Raw genomic sequence first — 18,875 nt, 5'->3', positions numbered from 1 at the left:
ACGCACAGCCTGGCCTGTCGCTGGAACCCCGCACTGAGCGACAACCGGATCGCCCAGGTGCGAAAGAGGCAGAGGCCCCGGAGCGGCGCGTCCCGACCCCGCCTAGGAGGGACCTCGCGGTGCCTGAGTGGGCCGGCGAACGTCAGTCAGGCTATGGGGGCGGGGCCTCGGTGCTCCCGCCCCCTGGCCGGACTATAATCACTGGCCCGGCCCTGAGACTGCGGGTGGATGGAGGTGCGCGCCTGTGCAGGGGTGAGGGCGAGGGCGCGTGTGGCTGAGTGCAGCTGCTGCAGCTGCCGGGCGGCGGCGGGCAGTGGAGACGAGGGGAGGAGAGAGAGCGGCGGGTGGCGGGATGGAGGGCACCCGAGGTTGCCGATGTTCTGGCTGCGCTAACTCCCGAAGGTGTTGCTTCCAACTTTTACCTCTTTAGGAAGCAAGGATCGATAGTGTCAGGAGCTGGTAACGTCCACACCAGCCCTCCCCGCGGCCACCTTCCTTGTCTGTTCTCAGCTTTATTATCATTTTTATTCATCCCTAGAAAATGGACTTCGCCCGCCTCTGGCTAGGGCTGCTGCTGCCTTTGGTAGCTACGCTGGATTTCAGCTACCACCACCAGGAAGAGATGGAAGTGTTTTTGAAGAATGTTGCCCAAAACTACAGTTCTATCACTCACTTACACAGTATTGGGAAATCTGTGAAAGGTAGGGTCCGTCTCGTGCAGTTTTCCAAACCCCCCAGTCCTCGCTTTCATTCATTATATATGCCTTCGCTTCGTGTCCCCTCTGCGTGAAGCTGCTCAGAGAGGCTCCAAGCGGGCACTCCAGTACCTTGCTTGTTGGTTGTTTTTTGCTTTTGTGTGTTGTGTTGTTTTATTTTGTCAGGGGAGTAGTAGTAGGAAGACCTAAGTTTTACTAAATGTCTCCGCTGTCATTCAGTGTCATTGAGTCCTATGAGTTAATGGCGTTCTTTTGGGATCTTGCAGACATTGGTTGCCAGGGGGTGTGTATTTTAGTTCCTTTTCTAAATAAACTTCTGCCAAGGAAGTCCGTTTATCCTTCTCAGGTTTCCCTTTTTGTTGACTTCTTTAAATATGATTCGAACTGTTAATATCATTTCTTCAAGTCTCTTTTAAACTAAAATAGTGCAGCTCTGTTGGTGAGATTTCTATGTCATGTATAATTAGCCCTATGGCTTAAAGTTACCTAAAACCATCATTTTTCAAGTTTCTTTTCAATAGTACAGTTCTGTTGGTAAGATTTGAGTCATGTATAATTAGCCCAAATGCTTAACGTTATTCAAAAAAATGGCTTTGATACTGTTAAAGGTTTTTTTTTAATTACCCATTTGAATAAGACAAATATAAATATACATTAACAGTGATTGGCACTGCTTCTAGCATTTTCACATTTATTGTTTAATTGCTTTATTGTTTTAATTTAGAAACTATATATTAGGCATAAACATAGCTATATATTTATTGCCTTAAGTAGTTCTCACTTTTATAGATGGGGAACTTGAATCATAGAGAAATTAAGTATTTTGCCCATCATCGCCCAGGTGATGAGTTTTATCATCAGGATTGGTATTCCCATCACTACTTCAAGGCTTAGATATTTGGGGACAAGGGAAATAATTTTATCAGATGCTATTTTGTAATCTTTTATTATATTGCTACCCCCAAAGAGATTACCAGAAAATTTAATGCTTAAAAGTTTTGTCAAGCTTATGCAATTTTGATCTCAGCACTTTACAATTATGTTCGAACCCTACCTGGATTTTAGCTCTGAGCTTTTCAGCCAATTGGGAGTCTCTTAATTACCATACCCTTATTCTTTCCCCCCAAAATTAAGGTTAGGGTTTTTAAAGAAGTATTACATAAGTTTACTTATATGCAATGCAAAATGGAAATCCTGGGCTTATATGCATAATGGTACCTTTGTCTTTAAACAACATTGCCAAAGAGTTGTGCCAGAATTATTCTGTGTTGCTCTATAATCCAAAATTATAGAGGTTTGATATATGAGAAATCATACCTTGAATCAGCATATGTATTCAACCTTTTCAAATCATTTCCCCCTGAGGCTAGAGAAGAGAAATTTTAAAAGATCCAAGAATACTAATTACATTAATAAAGGAAATATTGAATTCAGCTAGCTTGAGTTATTGTTCAGTCATCATTTAAACCACAAGATGATGAGGATGTTGTTAATTTTAAATACTAAATGATTTGGAAAGCTTTTATTTGTTTCGAGCACAAAGTGCTTGGCTTGTGAAAAAAAGCTGGGGACTTTCTTAATGTGAACCAGCTATTTTGATCTATCCTGCATGATATCAGACCACAGAATAGTGAAATCCAGCAGGCTTAATTTTATTTTACTTATTTTTTTTTTACCTTATATGCACTCCTGTGGTTAGTTAAAGGACTGAGGAGTTACCATGTAAAAATAAAACCTGACAGTAGTGGTCAAATGTTTGCATTGAGTATGTTCTGAATAATTACTCAGATTAAGAAAAATACCAAATCTGCTATTAGGTTCCAAGTGATAGGTTAAACTGCATGTTAGCATGAGCACAGAAAGAGTGCTTCTTTGTTGGCACTCTTTTCACTAGATACGTAGGCAATTTTCCCTGGCTGAACTGCCCTCTGGTGTGAGATAAGTTTGCTTAGCAAACAGGGTTTATCTTAAGTGCTACTTTCTTTTCTTTCTTTTTTCTTTTTTTGTTATGAATGTAGGCAGCCTATCCAGAAGGAAAGAAAGTAATATTCCTACCTCATCAAATGCATTTTTAATTTTTGTCAGTGTATATCACATTTATTTCCATTGTAATCATGGAATCTATTTTTCCCCATTCACATTATTTCATTACATATTTCCATGAATTGGCAAAGTCTACAGATGTGAATTGGTTGCCATATAGTGTTTTTTTCCTCTTGATTATCTGAGTTTTCTTAGTCATTCACCTCTTTGGGGTGAATCTGTATAGTTTCTGATGATCTTTATTATAAACAGTGATGCTATAAAACCATTGCTACATGTCATAATCACCTTCTATTGGGTTGTCGGAAAAGTTATGACACATTTTTGCAATGAAAAACATAAAAAAAATATGTCATGACTTTTCTGACAATGCAATATTATAGTTCGTGACTTTTTATTCAGTTTTGTTATTTTGAAGTGTTTGAAACCAACACAAAAGTTGAGCATATGTATACCCTTCACCTAGATTCAGTCATAGCAGACACCATATTTTAGTTGAGTCTTTTGGAGGGAACCCCACTACCTAATAACATAGTAAAGAAAATCTACGTGAAATAGATAAGCAACTCAAAAAAAAAGAACTGACAAACGAGTTGAAAAAAATCAGTAAAAGTACAATGTTCACTGGTTCATTAGTTCACTCCTCTATTTAGTTAGTTCATTCGTCTATTCAGTTAAGGACGCACATCCTTTTTTTACATTTCCCACTTCTAACCCGCTTTGTGTAGCAAGATGCCTGGCACATATTCAGTCATCTATATCTGTTTAATGGATTGAATTGAATATGTGCCTAATGAAAGCTGTGTGAAGCAAAGATGTTCCTTGCCATCAGGTAGCCCCCCTTTAAAATACAAACATATTTATTGTGCAGTTCCCCAGCTTGGCTCAACATACCCCAAAAAATTAGTCCTACGACCATTTTAAATGGGATTTCCTACCACCTCTGTTTTAAGAATCTTGTCTTGCCTTCTCCTAAGTCTAATCTTTATCGGCATATGGAAGGTTACAAAGGGCAAGAGTTAGATAATAAAAATCTCTGTTATCCAGTGTTGTCCAGTTATTAGGTGTTTTAACACATTATTTCAAACTCAACTCAAAATAGGCATCACCCTCATTTATAGAACAGGTCAAATGAGGCACAGAGAAGTTAATTAACTTGCTGAAGATCACACAGCTGATAGGGTTCGAGGGAGGATTCAAACTGAGATCCACCTATTTCCCAAGCACATCTCTTTTTTTCTATAAAGAAGCATCTTGACACAGATGTAGATGGTTATAGGATGACTAAGGTTGTTGGAGGGTTTCAGAGTCATGGTTTGGGCACATTTGATCTGAAAGTATAGCATCTGTCAAGGATCTACAGCTGTGTTGTCCATGACAGTCAGTTGAAATGTGACTAGACCAAACTGAGATTTCCTAAAGTGACTGAAGACTTAATACAAAAAAGTAAAATATTCCATTAATGATATTTTTATACTGATTACTTGTTGAAAGGATAATATTTTAGATATACAGGTTAAATAAGAAATACTTAAAAATTAATTTTACTTTTGTTAGTGTGAGTATGGTTACTAGAACACTTTAAAGCACACATATGATGCATTGTATTTTGAGGGCTGTGCTAATCTGTTATTAGTAATTTTTTTCTGAGTACAAAAGGAATTTAAGTTCATTTAGAAAATTTGGAAGATCCAGCAAAGCACCAAGAAAATTAAAGTCTCACCATCCAAAGGAAACATTTAACGGACTAGAATCGCTATGTGCACTGTTTTGTACCTTTTCCCTCCTCCCACTGAGGCAAATAATCTTGTTTGTCAATGCAAACAAGTTAGTTCTAAAACTTGATTTTTGATGCCTGCTTTATGTCCTATCAATGGATGTACTATTGTGTATTTAACTCACACCTCACTGATGGACATTCAGTTTGCTTCTAAACTTTTCCTGCTATAAACAATGCCATAGTGAACATCTTCATAACTATGACAGCTAAAGTTGTCAGAACAGAGGCTTTGGAACCACACAGCCCAAGTTCAAATTCTAGATTCTCTACTTTGTCACAGGTGTGACCCTGAGTTGTTGAATAATTCCTGGCACATAGTAAGTGCTACATAAGAGCTGCTGTTAGGGATACATTTCCAAAAAGGAAATTACTGGGTCATAAGCATTTATATATTTGATACATATAACCAAATTGCCACCCAAAAAGATTGTATTGATTTATAATCTTACGAGAAATGTATGCTAAGAAGAATACAACTCTTCTAAATCTTATACTAGCCATAAATCAGTGCTGGCATTAGTGGTTTGAAAGATTCCCATAGTATTTGTCAAATTGTACAATACAAAGTTTCAGTTATACAAGATGAATATGTCCTAGAGAGCCACTGAACAGCATAGTACCCATAGATAATAATACTGTATTATATGCTTAGAAATTTGGTAAGAGAATAGATCTTATGTTGAGATGAGGACGACAATGATGAAAAATTACTGTAGTATCAATTTTTCATTGTTGTGTTTAAAGTATAAGGGAGAATTTATTTCTCAGGCTTTTCCCCAAGAACTCCACCTTCATATATTCATTCAACAGATAATTTATTTAATTCCTCTGCCAGGAGTCTTTATACAATTTCAGATGATCAAAAATCTCCCTAGAATTGGCTTAGATTCCTGACCCAAAGATGCATGTACTGTGTTCACATACACAGATCTCTCATTGTCTACTGCCCTTGACTTGGGTAGATTTTGGCTGGTGATTTGCCCTCAGAGAAAAACATTGTGTGTTAAATTTTGCCACAACATTTAGTTTTCTATTCAACTCTGATCATTTCTCAAATGTGGTCTTAAAGCCAGTTTGCTTGAGATCCTGTATAGAATGCTCTTTGTAATGTAAAAGAAGGGGACATATTGAGGATTAAATATCAAGAAAACCACTAAAATCTACGAGTTTTAGCTGTAATACACGTTTTTAATTTAAAGTTACATTGGTTTAACAAGTCTTTCCCCTACTTTAACTTGAAATGCAAAGTTTTCTTCTAAAACATCTTGTGGATATCAGCCTTGTTTTATAACTATTCGGGTTTTTTTTTAAGGCACTGCCTTTTTTTTCTTCTTATAAGGAAATGATTTAGATGCCCCCACGTCTGTAGAATATTTTAAGAGAAAATTGAGACCTAGAATATCTTAAAAGTAGCACAGAGTTTTACTGTGCTTCTTATATCTAGTAACCATTTCATTCCAAATCTCAAATATATCTAAAGAGAAATACTCTAGGGGCAAGTAGCATTTGAAACTTGAGAAAAGTAATGATAGCCAACGTCAAGTGAATTTTACTATTTGCCTGGCACTTGACATATATGTTTCACTTAATCATCCTAACAGTGGTATGAAATACCTTTATTACCCCCCTATTTACATGTGAAGAATTGAGATTAAATGAATTGTCCATAGTTTATAAATGACAGAGAGGTGGTTGGAACCGAAAGTCTGTCTAGTGCCAAATAATGAATAAATCTTAAATCGCTTTGCTAGAGATTTGGAGAGAAAAGTTTGTCCAGGTACCTTTTTCTCTGTTCTTGCCTCTAACCCCTGTGATTCTGAAAAAGTTGACAAGTATCCTCTATCATCCAAGGAAGGGCCTAGATTAATTTTTTTTTTAATGTACTGAGTGATCTGTGGAATTGCTTGATCCTTTTTTGGTATTCACAGTTCCATCCAAAGCAGTTTGAGTTTCATTTTTTGGTGTAGACTTAAATTTTTTTTTTCTATATGCCAAAACTCTTTGATTATGAAACAAAAGAAGGCTGAGATTTTGGTTTGCTCACTTATAGGATGCCACAGTGGTTCTCATTAAGAGAAGTAGCGCCCCCTAGAGGGAATTTTGGAAATTGAGGGAGGTGTAGGCCATAACAGAAATCTTTGGGGTGGGGGTGAGGGGCCCTCCTGATGCATTCTCCTGATCTCAATGCACAGAATAGTGAAAAATTGTCCGCCACATTTTCTAGTGCCCTACATAATAAGTTAAAGACCGGCTTAAAATTATCTGAGCCTAAAACCAAACAGTTTTTTTGTACAAACACAAACTACTTTTCCCCACAATTTTAATATATACTGAACTTTCCAGGAATGTAACTGGAGGTAAATTGAGGACATTTTTTATTTTATTTTTCTCTGAATGTGACTGAGAGATATTTCACATTCGTATAATCCTGACACCAGTGACCCACCACACAGTTGAATTACTCTCAACTACTGCCTTCTGTATCCACCGTTTCTGCATTCAAGCAACCACAGATCAAAAATATTTGGAATAGTTACATTGTTGCTGACGTGTACTATGTAGTTAGGCCCAGTATGGTTGCATTTGCATTGAACATGTGCAGACTTTTTTTTCTTGTCATTATTCCCTAGACAATATAGTATAATAACTACTTACATAGCATTTGTATTGTATTAAGTTTATACTCGTAAGTAATCTAGAGATGATTTAAAGTGTTCAGGAGGATGTGTGTAGGTTATATGCAAATACTGCGCCATTTTATATAAGGAACTTGAGCATTGGCAGATTTTGGTATCCACGGGGGTCCTGGAACCAATCACCTGCAGATATAGAGGGACAGCTATATAAATGTAAGCATCTGACTTTTTCATTACGTCTGCTAGTGAATCGTGCCCAAGTTTTTACATATTGATACCATATTTTAAGTTGCTTTCCTTTTATTTCTCCTCTATCTACAGTTTGAACATTGAGCTGGTTTTTTTGAAATTATGTATATAAATATGTTGTATTTGCCAGGAATTTAATGGCAGGAAAGGAGGAGCTGCAAAATATTGGAAATAAAAGAAGAGTCATAGACTGATAGGGTTAGGAACCGTTGGTCTAAAATCACAGACATAGAGAGCTGATACTGACCCACTTCAAATTTATGTAGCAGCGTCCCAAAGGTGTTTGGTTTCTGTTCCTAATCAGTGAACATGTATGTGTATCTGGAGGTAACACTGCTGACAGCAGTATCTAGAGTTGAGAGATAATTGCCATTAGCTCTGTTTTCTTCCTTCAGTTTGTATATTTAGAATGTACCTCTTTCACTCAGAGTACGAAGTATTAAAATTCTTAATATTATTTCAAATACCCACATGCATTTGGGTTAGCGTAAGGAGATTAAATCAAATCTTCCTATGTAGTGATTTAAAACAACTGGTATCCTTTCTGACTCCCTAGCTATTCAATGTAATATAGTGATTTGCTGAGAGGTTCAAGTCCTAATTTGAGTTTGTGTTAAAACAGACATGAGTTGCACATTAAAAATGTTTCTCATCTCTGAATGTCACATGTTTAAATTCAAGTACAAATTTTCTGGCCTCTGACCTTTCACATACATAACTTGGTCAAGCTCAACTGGGGGGCTTAGTTTTTACTGCCTCAGCAAAAGTGCCGCCAACTTCAAACAAGTTGCCTTCAAACTGGCTCCACAGACTTATCATGAATTTACTCAGAGCTGAAGATAATGTGGGGCATAAAGGGATTAACAGTAGTGCTTACATATTTGGAGGGCTTACCCTATCACAGAGTTCAGTAGAAGAAACCGGCTAAGTAAGTCTTCTAGTTGCTTAAAGAGCTTTCAATTAGTTGCTTTCCCAGCTTTTTTATTTTTCTGATAGGAAGCTCTCTGAACAAACTAGAATCGCACTTACGGAGCGCAACTGAAGTCACGTGAACTGACAGGTACCCAAATGCATACCTAAGACACCTTCCTGACAAAGCGCACAGGTATATTACAAATACAACAGGTGACATTTAGCACAACGTCACATTTTTAGAGCAGTTATGGACGGTACAGACCATTTGATCATTTATTTAGTTAATTGAGGCTTATGTTCAAAACGGTACTTCCTCTGGGAAGCCTTTTTCTAGTTCCCTGGGCAGAATTGGAATCTCCTTGTGCTTCTCTTCCTGAGCATCTTCCAGGGGCTCTAGATATGTTGCACCCAGAGAGCGTGGACCAGACTTTGTCCATCTTTGTATCCTAGGCCCAAATATGTGCTTATTCTATGTGACAGGCACTCCAAGGGTCAAAGCTGAAGAGTTTTTCCATGCATAGTAAACAAAACACAAATGCAAATATACTGTTATACAGTATAGTGTATCATATATAGTGTGTTATTATGTTGTATAAATATAGGATGTCTATTTTTATATATACTTTTATATAGTTACCTATGCTATATGTCACTTTATGTTACATAACTTTATATAGTTACACATACTGTATGTAGTAAGTACTTCAGTCTCTCAAGAAAATGAAATTATTTTTTTGCAGTGTGACCTTTTTATGCTAAAACGATTTTATGGAAAGTAATATAAGTTGGAGAGGTAGAATTGGAGGACCTCCTTATCCCACAGCTCCAGATAAGTCACTGGAGTGTAGGAACAGGGCCGGAAAGCCAGTGTCTTTCAGGAAGTCCAGGGCATAATGGGATTATTTACTGACAAGCCCCAAGTGGTTCTGTTCCCCCCTCCCCCCACCACAACGCTAACCAGACATGTATTAAGAGAAGAGAGGGTAAATATAGAATATACACCCACACCTCCATTAAGAAGAGTGTAAGTAAATATCCCTGGTTTTATTTGAACAGCACAAGAATAATTCAAGTATCTATTTAGAGAATGTAAAAAGCAACAGAAACAGATCATATAATGAAGCTTTCCCCCCCAAAAAAAGAAGTTAAGCACAGATTTGAAACTCCCCAATGTTCAGTGTGTTTCTCCCTTCCCCCTTCCCTGCCTCCCATACGCAGGAATGTTGTACAGATTTAAGATGAAGGCATTTGACATGTTGAGTTATCCTTGCTGTGAGTGACTGACTCAGAAAGGCACAGGTTGGGAAGTGCACAGATAGACTGTTGAAGGCATCTTAACTTTAATTTTTAGTTCCTATTAAATACTCATTCACTTGCCCATTGTTGGTAATTCATTTGAGCCCAACCATTACAATTATTTTCATCTGATTCACTCTTGTGAAAGGGTACACACCTGGGGACATGTGGGGAACACAGATCATTTTGAGGTGGTAATTCCACAGTTTTTTTCATTTTTAATTAGAAAGATTATTTACACCTTAATAATAATACCAGGTGCACATGGAGTTAAATTTCAGATAAAGGTTGCTCAGTTGGGTAACATGTTTTATTTTTGTTTTTCTATTACTGTTAGGGACTCAGGTGAATAATCTTACTGTACTAGAAATAACCTAGAAGTAAGCCTAGCTGGTTTATCATTTCTTACTGGTTAAGTGTCTTCCTATTGATGAAGGAACAAAGGTAAATTGGGAAATACCATATTCTGGCCTTTTAGAGTTTTAAGAACATGGACTTCTTAAGGTACCTACAAAGTGTGTGTTCAGATTATACAGCATACACTGGTTCAGAGTGTAGAAGCCAGTGAGAGTGCAAAGGGAGGGAGGTGGAAAGGGTTCTGCTGTGTTCTAAGGACAGAAACGAGACCAGTGGAGCTCCAGCACAGTGAGCCGGGGAGCATGGCACTGGATGAAGTTGGAGAGGTGTGCAGGGACAGTTCACAGAGTGCCTGATAAGCCAGTTCAAACATGGAGACTTTGAATCCTGTTCCGAGAATAGAATTGAAGGGTTTTCAGCAGAATGATGTGGATTTGAAAAAAGATAACTTTGGCTGCTGAATAGAGAGTTACTTGGAAAGGGGCAAGTATAGAAACAGGGAGAATAATTTAATTATAATAATCCAGGCAAATGTTGATGATGGTGATTTGAATTAGAAATGGAGAGAAGTGGAGGGATTAGAGATTTGTTTTGGAAATAAAACCAACAATACTTGCTAATGGATTGTAAGAAGGGTAGGCAGAGATCATGAAAAAATTAAAAATCCAGGAAGACCTTTTAGGTTTCATGCTTGGGCAACTGAGTGTGGGAGGTATTATTTACTAAAATGAGAAAAACAAGAAGAGGACAAGTTTGGGGTGAAATCAAGAGCTTTGATAATAAACCATATATTTTATAAGCTTGAAGTCCTTAGTAGATATCCAGTGGGGATGTCCTGTAGACAGTTGGGTATGTATGTGGAGTTTGAGGGAGAGATTTGGCTGTAGAAATAAACTTGAGAGTCATCAACATATAGATGGTATCGAAACCCATGGAACTAATAAAATAACAAGAGAGTGGAAATAAAAGAAGGCCAGATTAAAGTTGGAGGACAATATACCATTTAGAATCCAATAGAGATAGAAACCAACAAAAGAGACAAGATGAAAATCAGCTCTTCAAGAAGGAGGCTGTTTTGGGGCCCCATGACCACCCACTAGCGAATTGCTGGAAGGACTCATGACTCAATATAAAGTCATACAGCTAAGCATTATTAAGCAAAGGATACAGTGCAGGAACAGCAAGATAATGATATATATATATATATATATATATATATATATAGATAGATAGATAGATAGATAGATAGACCTATCTATCTATCTATCTATCTATCTATCTATCTAGATGCATAGATGCATCAGCACTGGCTTTCTTGTTCTCCCTTAGTGAGGACCCCACAGATGCGTGTTCCTCTCAAGCTGTGAACTGTACCGCCACCCAGGGAAGCTCACTCACGTCTTGGCAGCCCAGAGTTCCTCAAGGGAGCTGGTACCATAGCTGTGCAACCAGCCCGGGCGTAGACCCGCCCTGGGGACCAGGTGCACATCATGAATCTTCATGTTTACTTTAAACAGTGCTTTTGGCTTGGTACATCCTGACCCACTGACTTGAGGGTACAAAATAACATCATTAATTAGTGAACATTTCAGGAGTTTCCTGCTCAGTTTGGTTAAGGGCCATTACTGTGACTGCACGTGTTCCCAGAGATAAGAAGTGAGTAGAACAGACAGGCCATGTTAACTCTTTCCTCACTGAGGTCATGGTTAACCATGTTGAATGTGCTGTAAGTGAAAACTGAGAGCCATAAAGTTGAGTGCAATGTCTCAAAGGATAGTTAGTTAAATCCCCTTTTTGTCTAGACAGATTCATTCAATTTATTCAGTAAACATTTACTGAATGTCTAATATAGTTTGTGGCATGTGCTGGCATAGGAATATAGAGGTAAAAGACACGGTTCCTGCCCTGATGGAGTTGACAATCTGAGGGGTGGGCTGGAAGGAAGAGGCATCCAGTAAATACAGATGTGATTAGTCCTGTGGAAGGGAGTACATGGCTGGGGGATTCACCTGGCTGGAGGGGGACTTATTGTGGCTGAGACCTAAGGGATAAATAGAAGTCAACCAGGTGAGAGGGCAAACGCAGGGCAATACATAGCATGTTCAAAGGCCTGGTGGCAAAGGAGCATATTGACCTTGAGGAACAAAAGAGATTCAGTCTGGCTGGAGAGAAGACTGTGAAGGAGAGAGAGGAGGCAAGGTGAGCAGATCATGGAAGACCTTGGACCATCGTTAAAGACTTTTTGCTTCGTCCACCGGGAGTTGTACTCACCCTAGGATTCATGCCTCATTGGAAAATGACAGATTTGTTTTCTTGATGGGAAATTTTTGGATAATTTTATAATTCATCTTGCATTACAATAAAGATTCCCTTTAAGAAATAAGGCAGATACACCTGAAACTAACAATAGAAAAAATAAATTTAAAAAAAAAAAGAAAGAAGGTGGAATAGCTATATATGGAATTAAAAAAAAAAGTGAGAAAATACAAACCAGCATGAGTAAACCAGAGCACCAACAAAATGTAACATTAAATCTGTAAAACTAAGAACTATGAGGGTGAGGAGTTTTGATTTAAATATGATAATTGGATCAAATTGTTCACTTAAATCTTAAAGATAATTTATTTTTTCCAACAAAGCTTATTAGACATATTTCAATAGTGGATTACACAGTGTCTTTTCGTTTTGTCGTCAGAGCACAAAACACACAAAAAGAAATATTTTAATCAGCAATTTTGGAGATAAATTCTGTGTATGCCAAATGTACAGACTAATAAATATTAATTACAACTAGAATTCAAAGAGAAATGCCAGAGTATCTAAGAAAAGATGCTTTAATTTTTTCCAATTGTATTGAGATATAATTGGCACATAACACTGTAAGCTTAAAGTATATGATGTGATGATTTGATACACATGTATATTGTAAAATGATCATAATAAGGTTAATTAACACATCCTTCACCTCACATAATTACTATTTTGTTGTGGTGATGGTGAGAACATTCAAGATCTACTCTTTCAACAACTTTAAAGCATATAATACAGTATTGTTAACTATAATCACCATAATGTACATTAGATCCTCAGAACTTATTCATCTTATAACTGGAAGTTTATACCCTTTGACTAACATCTTCCCATTTCTCCCAGCTCCTGGCAACCACCATTCTACTCTCTGTTTCTATGAGTTCAGCTTTTTTTTTTTTTAAGATTTTATTGGGGAATTGGGGAGGGGAACAGCATTGGGGAATCGGGGAATGGGAACAGACAAGTTGCTGTCTTTTTGTTCTTCAGTCTAGTTGTGGAGGACATGGCTTCACTGGCCCATGTTGGTATGATCATTGCGCTCTTCCCGGGTGAGGCAGTCGCTCACCGGCCATTGGAGAGCCCCTCAAGGCAGCTCACGAAAGCGCACGCCAGCTGCCGGCCAGCACCACTGCAGCCTACGCCATTGCCGACGGCTCACAGCAGCCCAGCTCCAGGTTGAGCTGTTGTTCACTATCTTAGCTGTAGAGGACGCAGCACCACTGGCCCTCATATGGGATCCGAACCGGGGCCCTGCTGCTCAGAGCTGGCATCACAAGCCAACTCCTAACCAACATGCCACTTGGCTGGCCCGAGTTCAGCTTTTTTAGATTCCACATATAAATGAGATCTTACAGTATTTACCTTTATCGGACTTATTTCACTTAGCATAATGCCCTCAGGGTCCATCCATGTTGCAAATGGAAGGATTTCTTTATTTTTTATGGCTGAATTATATATCTATATTATCTATATCTATCTATCTACACACACACACACACACACACACATATATATATATATATATATATATATATATATATATATACACACACATACATATATGGGGGAGAGAGAGGAGAAATATATATATAAAATGGGGTGCCAAAAAAATGTATACTCATGACTTGTATTCATCTTTTGTTATCAGTATATATTGAGTATTACAAGTTTTATTTTTTTTTAAGCTGAGCCATCCTGCCACCTGTTGGCAGCTCAGTGGCTGCTCAGCTCGGGCTGGGAATCGAACCGCTGTTGCTCAGAGCTCAAACTCTTGAGCAAGCTCTTAACCAACTGAGCCACTCAGCTGGCCCAGTATTACAATTTTTAAAAAAGATTTTATTGGGGAATTGGGGAAGGGTGACATTGTGTTTTTCCAGGACCCATCAGCTCCAGGTCAAGTTGTTGTCCTTCAACCTTAGTTGTGGAGGGCGCAACCTCAGCTCCAAGTCCAGTTGCCACTTTTAATCTAGCTGTAGGGGGTGCAGCCCACCATCATGCAGGAGTCGAACCAGCAACCTTGTTAAGAGCACACACTCTAACCAACTGAGCCATCCAGGCGCCCATTGGCAGCTCGAAGCTGCTCAGCTCAAGGTGCCGTGTTCAATCTTAGTTGTGGGGGGGCCGCAGCCCACCATTCCATGTGGGAGTCGAACCGGCAACTTTGTTAAGAGCATGTGCTCTCACCAGGTGAGCCATCTGGCCACCCATTGGCAGCTCAGCAGCAGCTCAGCGGTAGCTCAGCTCGGGCACAGCTCACTGGTCCATGTGGGAATCAAACTGTCAACCCTGTTGCTCAGAGCTCACACTCTAACCAACTGAGCTACCTGTCCGGCCCGAGTATTATAATTTTAATCGTTTTTTTTTTTCTTCTTAAAATGTGTATATATTTTTTTGGTACCATCTGAGATATATATATATATATATATATATATATATATATATATATATCTTTATCCATTCATCCATCGATGGACACTTAGATTGTTTCCATGTCTTGGACATTGTGAATAATGCTGCAGCGAACATGAGGGTGGAGATAGTAATTTCATTTCCTTTGGATATATACCCAGAAGTGGGATTCCTGGATCATATAGTAGTTCTACTTTTAATTTTTTTGAGAAACCTCCATACTATTTTCCATAGTGGCTGCGCTAATTTACATTCCCATCAACAGTGCACAAGCTGAGAAAACATCCTTTCTATTTAAAACTAATTTTGGAATATTGCTATTATGAAATGTAACCATTTGTATTTTCAGGTGGTTTGTAGAGCTCTGAGAGGGAACTTAATCTTGGTCTCATGTTCTAGGTAAGCTATTCAATAGGAGCAGCGAGGATGGGAAAACCAAAGAAATGCAACTGCTGTTTATTGAGTACCTGTTATGTGCCAAGCACTGTGCTAGGTCCTTGACAGATTTTCCTCGTTTAAGCTATGTAAAAAACTCTGCAATGTTATGTACATTCCTATTTTAGAGCTGAGAGCAAATAGATTTTATAGATGAAGAAATGAAGGATCCAAAAGTATATCTTGGTAACTGATAGGTTTTGGGCCATTTACCCAAACTCATCTTTTAAAATTCATTTGCTCAACAAATGTTTGTTGAGCTTCTGTGTTCTCCCGGAACCTGTGTGGGAGGATGCGAAGAACACGAACTGGACCTTTCTCTTTGGGAGCCAGTGCCAGGGCCTTACCGTGACAGCGGCCTGGCCTCCGAGGTGCTTGGTAAAGTTGAGAAAGGCTTATCAGGGAAGCTGATACTTGAACAAAACTTTGAACGTTACCAGGCAGACAGGTGAGAGTAGGAATTCCAGGTAAAATGAATGGGAAAGAGACTTGGAGCCAAAGGGGTAACGTGGGATGGTGCTGCAGGAAGAAGCTGGAGCCCCATATGCTGAGGAGATGGGACCCCCCCACACCTTGTACATACAGATAACGATAAAGATCAGACAGCAATTTCTAATGTATCTTAGCATCAAGGGTATCTTAGTTTGTGCTCACTGGAAAATACAAAGTTTTAGAAGGATTTTGTCATTATGGTTGTGTGTGTGTGTGTGTGTGTGTGTGTGTGTGTGTGTGTGTGTAACAGATTATTCAAAGAACAGTGATAAATAGGGAAAATATCTTGACTCATGTAATACTTCACTAAAATTGCAATATTTGTAGCCCCAAGGGAACTGTGTTTCCATAGGACATTCTGTTCTCTGTCCTTGGGAAAATATGTTTAAAAAGTAATAAAAGGGGATATTTGAGGATTAGTAATAAAGATGGACTCTTTATTGAATGCTTACTATGTACTAGCTATTCTGCCTGTTATTTTAAATCCTGACATCAGGGAATAGGTAGTGTTACCCCTGTTTTACAGATGGGAAACTAAGGCTTGGGGAAAAGGTGACTTGCCCAAGACAACTTAGCTAGAAAGTGGCAGAGCTGGGAACTCAAACCCAGTTCTGTCAGGAATCAAGACCCCAGTTCTTTCGGTTTTCCAATGGTCTGTAGAGCGTACAAGTTCCTGTTGAGGTGACTTAAGTTACTTCAGTGGGTGAGGAGACAGAAGACAGCGTGGGGTCCTCTTCCTTAAACCAGAACAGCTTAGCTTTAACTTTTTACATTGGATTTTCACATAAGACTTGACTGTAGAAAGGTTCCAGGACCAGGGTTGGGGCAGCATGAAAACCACTTTATTGACCATGGTACCTTTGCAAGAATAGACTGAGGCTATGCCATAAGCAAGGCAGTATGCCAGACTGTGTGGCTTGTGCCAAGGTGTATCAGTTCCTGCCCTTTGGAACATAGTATTCTAGTGGGACATGTATAGGTGATGTTTTACAAAGGTTCAGAGCCCTCGGAAACTTATCAAAGCAAGATTGTATCTGTTAGAAAATGGTGACTATATTCTATATATAAGCCACATGCTAGGAGCTTGTGTGGATAACAGGGTATCTTGGCTGCGATTGGGTTAGGCAAAAGATCTCACTTGTAACCCTCCCCACACCCACATCCTTGCTATACTCTGGGCAGATACCGTCTCTCTAAATATCTCAAAATGCTTGGAAACACTTACCCACCTCTACTGATTTACCTGGGCTCAGGAGCCCTCTCCCCACAACCAAGATTCAGACTCATACAGACTCTGTTGATGGACAAGGTGGATCTAGAGAGTAGGGGGCGGAATCTAGCCATCAGGAACTTGGGTGTCCCAATGAGCACAGACTAAGATGCCTTAGATGATAAGGCTGCAGGACCCCTGAGGGGAGACTATGCATAAGACATCAAGCATCCCAGTAGGTAGGACAGTCCACTCAGCATCCTTAATGTCTGGGAGAAGATGGCGGTGCAGTATAGGGGCGCTTCAGCTTTGCTGACCAGCCTCAACTCCTATGAATGAGATGGTCCACCCAGTCAAATGCATGTGTCATTCCTCACCACTGGGGTCCTACTTTCTAGGGGTGGGGGTAAGGTTTTTTACCTGTGTGCTAGAGATGGACATAGAAGTAAATTTTTAAAAAGGAAAACAAAATAACCTTTTACATTGGGGAAATTAACAGAATCCCAAGCTGCCAAACACTAAGGTGTGTTCCATCAGCAGTCCAAACTGTATTTCCTCTATGGGATCTATTATGAGCTGGTATAATGGTACATGTGGTCTAGTGAGAAACCATTCAATTTTGAGGTGGAAACGCTAGGGAAATAATGTAGGCTAAAGGACTAGAGTGCTGCCCATTATGAGATAGTAACTCTCCAAGCAATTGCATTCCAACACACCTTAGGCTCATAGGAATCACAGTGTGATCTTAGAGGTCATAAGTGACCAATGACAATTGTAATAATGCCTTTTCTTATATTTGTTCTTTTTACATAGCTGCCTTTAAAACAAGTTATCATCTGGCAGTAATTTCAAACATAGGTTAATTGACTGTTTAGCAAAGTAATCTTAATTTTTAAAATCTTGATAAGAAAGAGACCTTGGTATCAGGCATTGAAAGCGGGGAGCTATCAGAGTAGGGAAAAACACCATATTTATACCCATACCCATAAATACACAGATATTTGTGAAACAATCATATGACAGTTGAATGTTTAAGAACACAGACTCTGAAGAGTACAGATTGTCTAGGTTCAAATCCTGGCTCTGCCATTTAGTAACTGTGATCCTCAACAAAATTGCTTACACTCTGTGTACCTATTTCATCTTTTGTAAGATGAAAATAATAGTATTTACTTTATAGGTTGTTGAGAAGGTTAAATAAGTGAATAGATGTCAAGTGTTCAGAATGTTATTGGCACATAATGAATGCTATAGAATACAATGCTACTATTATTGCTGTTATATTGGGTTGTCAGAAAAGTCATGACACATTTTTGCAACAAAACACAGAAAAAAATACGTCATGACTTTTCCGACAACCCAATAGAAATTAGGATGTTTGGTAACTTGGAAGTGTGGCACTGACACATGCTCTGGTGTTTAAAATACTTGAAGCTGCTGTTTATGGAGGGCATCTTAAATGTCAGGCACAAGAGAGGCAGAATTTGTGTTTATCTCATTGAATCTTCACAACATCCTATAAGATAAATACAAATTGACAACTTGAGAGACTGACTTGCCAGTGATTAAGTAACTTGCCCAGGGCCACAAATCAAGTAGCTGGCAAATTCAGACCCCCACCTCCCCATCTGCAGAGCATGGCTCCCACCACACCTGCAGGTTTAGGCTGACTGGCGTTCCTGCCAGCACACCTTGTGACCTGGGCCATATAGGTTATAGCATCCAGGCTAGACACTCCATTTTTCAGAAGAGGACATGAAGCCACTGGGGACTGTGAAGTCCACATTAGAAAACCAGATCTGATATTAAGGCTGTCTCTCTCTCTGTAGGATCCAATTGCTTGTGGTACGTTTGGCAAAAAAGACTCAGGATAAGCTGTTAGATACAAGATAATTGATTCCATTGGGGTTCAGTATATGCATGCTCAGATACTGGGTGACAAATCATCCTTTGCTTTTATTGGCTTTTATTTATATACTTGACAATGTGAATGAACATAGAAAAATAAGGGCTTTTTTTGTTTTTCT

The 18,875-nt window shown here is 38.9% G+C and overlaps 1 protein-coding gene across 2 annotated transcripts in view; it reads left to right on the top strand.

Moving 5' to 3' along the window:
* Positions 1 to 207: 207 nt before the first annotated feature.
* The window catches only part of CPM (carboxypeptidase M), a 66,150-nt gene continuing 47,482 nt past the window's right edge, over positions 208 to 18,875 (top strand). The window contains exons 1-2 of one of the 2 annotated variants that reach the window (XM_019640506.1): positions 208 to 234; positions 539 to 701. In XM_019640506.1, coding sequence (XP_019496051.1) covers positions 229 to 234; positions 539 to 701 — 169 coding nt within the window. In that variant the 5' untranslated portion in view covers positions 208 to 228. Of the gene's footprint in view, positions 253 to 538; positions 702 to 18,875 lie in introns of both variants that reach the window. The other variant, XM_019640505.1, reaches the window with a different exon arrangement.

This window comes from Hipposideros armiger, unplaced genomic scaffold, assembly GCF_001890085.2.
Source record: "Hipposideros armiger isolate ML-2016 unplaced genomic scaffold, ASM189008v1 scaffold_51, whole genome shotgun sequence".
NCBI lineage: Eukaryota > Metazoa > Chordata > Mammalia > Chiroptera > Hipposideridae > Hipposideros > Hipposideros armiger.
This window is presented reverse-complemented; position numbering and strand designations above follow the sequence as displayed.